Genomic DNA, 6,117 nt, shown 5'->3' on the forward strand with positions numbered 1-6,117 from the left:
AACTCGAATTTATTTTTTTAAATATCTTTTTATTTGGTTTATTTTAATAAATTTATTTATTTTACTTATTATTTTATAAATTATAATTGATTTAAAATTTTTAATATTGAGTTAAATTATAAAATAAAATTTAAATGATTTAAATTTTTAATAATTAATAGATTGATTGATTTTTTTATTAAGATTATATCATCCTAGATGAGTTGATTATCATCTTGTAGAATTGCGGGAGGACATTGGGCTTCGACCCTACTTAAATTCAGCATGTTGATAACATTTTAATAGTTAATGAATTAATTTTTATGTTTGAGTCGAGATTTTAAATTTTGTAAAATAATATATATTGCATATAAAAAATTAAATTTAGAAAAAAAAACCAAAATAATTTGATTCAGATTTTATAATATCTATTTGAAATTTTTAAATTTAAATTAAATTATAAAATAAGACTAACAATTCAACTAATTTAAATTTTTTTTTGCCCGAATCGTCTAGACTAATAGAACACTCACCTTTGAATAGCTACAACTATTTTTATTTAACAAAATAGAGAATTCATCAAAATTTGTTAGTTCCTTTTTGCAATAATTGAAAATGTATGAATATGAATGCTAATTTATTATTTCATTTATTTTCTAAGAAACAAAGATTATGCGAAGGAAGAATGAAAACTTCTTCTTTTTTCTTCTACCATTATCGTAGTTCTTATTTAAGAGGGGACTGATTATATCATTGAAAATAGTTTATGAATTTTTTATATTTGAATGATATTATGTAAATCATTTTTTGTTGTTTGATGAACAAATTGAAAAATAACTTTATAAGAGAACATCTCTCGATTTACCGATATGTGCATATTTTACCTTTACTTGGAATTAATTTCACGCCGATAAATTTACAAAAAAGTTTCAATCTTTGCCGGTGATTTACTTGCCTTGTCGATGGGAACCTATACGATCAGGTAGAAGTAAAAGCAGTAGTTATCCAAGGACCCAAGTAGGCGACAGTGAGTGGCCAAGACAAGAAGCCGATGTTTCCAAGTACAGATTTTGCCATTAATTTCAAGGTTGCTTTGAGGGACACCAGACTTTTATGTCAAGCCAACAGCGCATCATTCCAAACCCTACTACTTATGCAGTGGCGTCGGTGGCTACTTTCTGTTTACTAAATATAGAGTACATCATTTCAAACCCGGAATTTAACTTTATTTATTTACATACTTTAGACCTCCATGATAATTTAGATTCAGTTCCAGTCTTTCGCTGCTAACTGGATTCTCCTCTGTTTCCCATCATTATTGAGATGATTGTAAAATGTACAATTTTGTCAACCTCCTCCCTTGCTGGAATAAACAAAATTTGTGTTCGTCTAATGACATTTGAGGACATTGCTCTTCCAAAATAAGTTTATATTTCGTCCGTAGACATTGATATTTTCAAATATTTCCAATGCAAGTGTGATATTTTAAATCTTTTTAATACAGTATTTTTAACCATTGAATCTTAAGATTACGGTACTTGGAAACTTACTTCGAGTTCAACTAAATGCACTCGATTAAACTTTATTTCCTGGGAAAAAACAAGTTCGAATCTCATACTCGATTCCAAACTCGATCACTTGTGCTCGAATGCACTTGGATCAAACATTAGGGACTCAAAATCCAACTCAATTAACAGCTTAAGCTCAAGTCGACAATGTTCAAGCTGAATCCTAGTGACTGACCAACACAAACCCGCGTAGCAATCAAGTATCGCATTCATGAACTAGGATCGGCAGAATGAGAGAATCAGCGGTAAAATAGAGAGAATTTTCATTGACGTCTTGTACTAAATATTTGAGGAACTCTAACAAAAAAAAGAGATGTAAGAAACTCGATAAATTTCGGTATCTGAGAAACAAGAAAATATGTCCCCAACTTGTAAATCTAACGTAAGGCCGCACAACATGATAAGAACAACCTTTCCGACTGTATGCCATTTCTTCATATCATCCATTCTTCAGAAGCCAAGAACCCCCAAGCATAACAAACAAAATTAGACCTTATCATCTAACTTATCATTATTATTTACAAGGGGAAGTAGTTGTTCCATCCTGCTCCTAGGCGTCCGGGGTGTTCGAGGCGTTCCAGGCGGCTGTTGAGCAAGCATATGTCGGACATACCCGTAAAATGTACATCCCACAAGTGTGATACCACAGCCAACAGCATTTAGACCCGAAATCGGGTTTTTGAATATCATCAATGAAATCAACACAGCAACTGCTACCTGTACAAGGAAAGCATCAGAATAATGAATACTGCATTCAAAATGATGAACAGGAATCGTTGAAGGGTTTAAGCACAGGAAGTCGGTGACAATACACACAAAACTTCAAAGATGAATCAGAAAAAATACATTCAACCAAATAATCAAATCTACAGTAAATCAAACAATTTAAGCCTATAACATCACAATTAATGACAGCAATTATGATTGTATAACTGAAAGAATATGACAGGGCTCCATCTTCTCTATGTGAAACTCACCTTAAGGTTCCCAGCAACATTAAATGTGACGGCAGTAGTTGAGTGAATCACGTAAAAGATGGAGAAGTTAAGACAGAAAGCAAGCACTCCAGAGCTGAAAATAATGATGAGAGCTGGCCAAGGAGAGGGATGCGTCTGAAACCATTCCATCACACCATTACCTTCTAGTAATATTGCAGGCACTCCCAAGATCAAGGTTGCAAAAGGTGCCATATAGTAGACAGTGTTTATGCTATAAGAGTATGCACCAAAAATAAAAGTGAAACAATATCAGAGAACTGATGGATTAATATGTTGGACCAAACACACTGCCACAATTATAGAAGCAACACGTGATAACTCTTAAAGATAAAATAAATAAATAAAAACAAAAGAAAACCCCAAAGAACAGTAATTCATCCTCAGCCTTTACTCTGAAGGAAGGATGCCCTTGTTTATCATATCAAAAGTTGGTTCCATTTAATAATCAGAACCAGGTTTAAGTTACAATCCATGCACGTCAAATACTTAGCTTGGAATTGTACAGTACTAGTGTGTTATAAACTAGTGGCAGATTTGTGCAGTAATTGTTATTCAAGAGTGTTATAAACTAGTGGCAGATTTGTGCAGTAATTGTTATTCACTTGAACGTTTCCTGGTTAATAGTTCAACCCACAGAAAAGAGGATACCTTCCCTGAAAGTAAAAATCTAGGCCATTGGAGATTTTGATGGAAGAAGTGAAGCCAGTTATTCTATTTGTTAACCAAACAGTACAGCTACAAGAGTAAAAGGCATGCCATAAAAAATGCAAAGGATGGAATGCAGTTAAATTATATCCTAGATATAGAAATTTACACATGAACACTCAGTCAAACCCTAATCCCATTCTTATATTGTATACCTTTTCCAAAATGTCAAAGAGGGGCCCTAAGAACAAATAATATCGGTACCTGTCAAACTTGTACCCGTGCAGCAGAGATTCTGCAAGGATAGTCTTTGTAGAAGTAGCCAAACATCCAAATAAGGCAGCACAAAATCCAAACATATTAAAACTAAGCTCCGTAATAGATGTGAGCAGAATTCCTCCGACAATAGGAACCAAAGAGGCCCAAATTCGCAAGTCAAAGTACTTCCTCCAAACTAGCCACTGTAAAATAACTGGCAAAAACACACAAGATTAGATGTGATGGTGATAAGCATTCATGAGTTATATCAAGATTCTCTTGAAAGGGATGATTAAGCTTATAATTTCTAAATCTCACCAGTTGTTGCAGGAGTGAATGACTTTATAGTCTGCATAAAAGAAACTGGGATGTACCGTAAACTGACATTTCCCAGCACTATGTTAACACAAAATACAAAAGACATGGGAAATATCCTTTTCCAGCGATCTTCAGGATCAACCACTATTAGAGGTTTAAGCTTTAGCACTTTGATTACCATGTATGCTCCAACTGATGACGTTATGAAGTGAACACATGATACTGAAAGAGGAAACTTGAAATCCAGTTTCTGGTATTTAAAGGAAGAAAAAAAAGATTAAAAAAAGAACGAAAATGACAACAAAAATGTCATATTCCAGATTTTGACAGTGTCAAAATCAACCAACACCTATCTAAGAAAAAAATTTAAAATTAACAGCAAGGTTTTTTGTTCAACTGAAAAGCAACACAAGGATTTGGTTCCAACCTATGCTGATGCTAAAGCAACAGAATATGTTGATACTCAGAATTAAATCAGGGGAGCATCAACGTCGGAGCTAGAAGGTGTTTTTAAGAACCAAATAATTTTTCCTAAGATTCCATTAAACCATCCAAAATTTACACTAACTCTTTAAGCTGGAAACTCTACTGTCAACCAAAAGTTTCAAGGTTTGAGTTTAATCCAACGGCATGCTAGACAGCCATCCTTTACTGGTTCGCATGTCATCCACATTTACCATATAAACAAGACAAACATTATAATACCAATATATGAGAAATCATACGCATATTTAAGATATATTTATTATGGTCCTAGATCTGTTCATTATGAACCTAGACAGAGCTTATAATGGCAGCCACATTAGTATAATATGAACAAAATTAACAGCCTAGCAATGTTCCTGTATATTATATACAACATGCATAATTTAATTCCATACTCAGGCTGTTACTCTAGATTTTGAAACTAAATTGAATACTAAAAAAGATAAGAACCTTAGACTGTAGATGTCACATAATTTACAAGATAAACTATATCAGTTAAACCTTGCAATCTTCTTAAATTACAACTTCTCTGACATTTATTTTTTAATATATTATGGAGCTTAGTAATAAACCCCCATGAGAACTTCAGTTTTCGGTTTATAATTCTCAAAGAGGATTAAAAGAATCAATCAAGAAACATCAGAAAAATTTTCACTGCAAGTGAAGCAAAGCAGAAAACATAAGGCGTCAAGAATAAAAACTTATATAACACAACAAACTAGAAATACGTAAACATCAAATAATTAGATCGAATATGAGAAAAATAAGTTAAATCGGAAGTGCATAGATCAATGAGCGAAATTAGAAACAAACCTGAAAGATCCATTTGTTAATGATAATGACGGTGACATTAAAGCTCCACCACTGGACAATTGCGAGAAGAGATCTGAAAACACTCCACTGACACAGCGTGCCGTCCTCCATTTCTACCCCTTCCCGCTTCCTCTCTCACAACGAAAAACAAAAATTCCCACGAAAATCCAGATCGCAAAAGTCAAGACCGAGAGCCGAAAACCATTATAGAAAACGCACATCAAAACTTTCGTTTCTAGAGCATTAAAGAGTAGCTAAGATGCAAATAAAGAAAGAGAGAGAAAGAGAGCACAGGAGGAGAAACCTAAAGAAAATGTGAGAGAGGATGTAACGGTGGAAGCAGGCGTTCTTCCCTTGTGAAATTGTGATTTACCCCTCTCCCCCTCATTTCTCTCCCCCTCTAATGTGAAGGGTTGAACTTTAATTTTCACCATTTAACTATTTTTATGAACTTTAATTTTCACCATTTAACTATTTTTATTTTATGTTTATTTATTTATTTGGCTTAAAATGTGCTTTGAATCTTGTAATTTTTTTATTTTTAAATTTTAATCCTTGATTTCTAGATTTAAAAGTTCAATTTAGCTGTTAATATTGTGAAATTTCTTTTATCGTGTTGTGAAATAAACAAAACAAAGCAATAAGAAGAAAAACAAAGAGAAGAGATATAAGAATAAGAAAAGAAAATTATATTATTATCTTAATTTTAGTTGAGTTGTGTACAATGTTTTCTCTAACTTATGATATAGATGTAATATTCAATTCTAATGTAACGGATATTAGAGTTCTAATAATAATATATATCAATATATTTATCTTATAGATAGAGATAGATAGATATTCATATAAATAAATATTCTTGAATTTATTCATATGATATTTTGAAATTATATATATATATATATATATATTAATTTAACAATCATGGTACTAAAAGAATGACATTGTAGTGAACTAAAATTTAATTAAAAAATCAATGTTATTAATAATTGGACTTCAATTTTCAAATTTAAAATGTAAAAGATTAAATTTATGAAAATAAAAATAGAAAA

At 32.0% G+C, this 6,117-nt stretch overlaps 1 protein-coding gene across 1 annotated transcript; it reads right to left on the reverse strand.

The window, feature by feature from the left end:
- Positions 1 to 1,786: 1,786 nt before the first annotated feature.
- LOC120194977 (UDP-galactose transporter 1-like) lies at positions 1,787 to 5,452 on the reverse strand. Its single transcript, XM_039197128.1, has 5 exons — positions 5,066 to 5,452; positions 3,767 to 4,016; positions 3,455 to 3,662; positions 2,525 to 2,756; positions 1,787 to 2,264 (listed from the first exon to the last, which is right to left on the reverse strand). The coding sequence occupies exons 1-5, from the start codon at positions 5,174 to 5,176 to the stop codon at positions 2,034 to 2,036; spliced, it is 1,032 nt and encodes a 343-aa protein (XP_039053059.1). The 5' UTR covers positions 5,177 to 5,452; the 3' UTR covers positions 1,787 to 2,033.
- Between the last annotated feature and the right edge of the window lie 665 nt (positions 5,453 to 6,117).

The sequence above is a fragment of the Hibiscus syriacus genome, unplaced genomic scaffold, assembly GCF_006381635.1.
Source record: "Hibiscus syriacus cultivar Baekdansim isolate YM2019G1 unplaced genomic scaffold, ASM638163v2 tig00117005_pilon, whole genome shotgun sequence".
Taxonomy (NCBI): Eukaryota; Viridiplantae; Streptophyta; class Magnoliopsida; order Malvales; family Malvaceae; genus Hibiscus; species Hibiscus syriacus.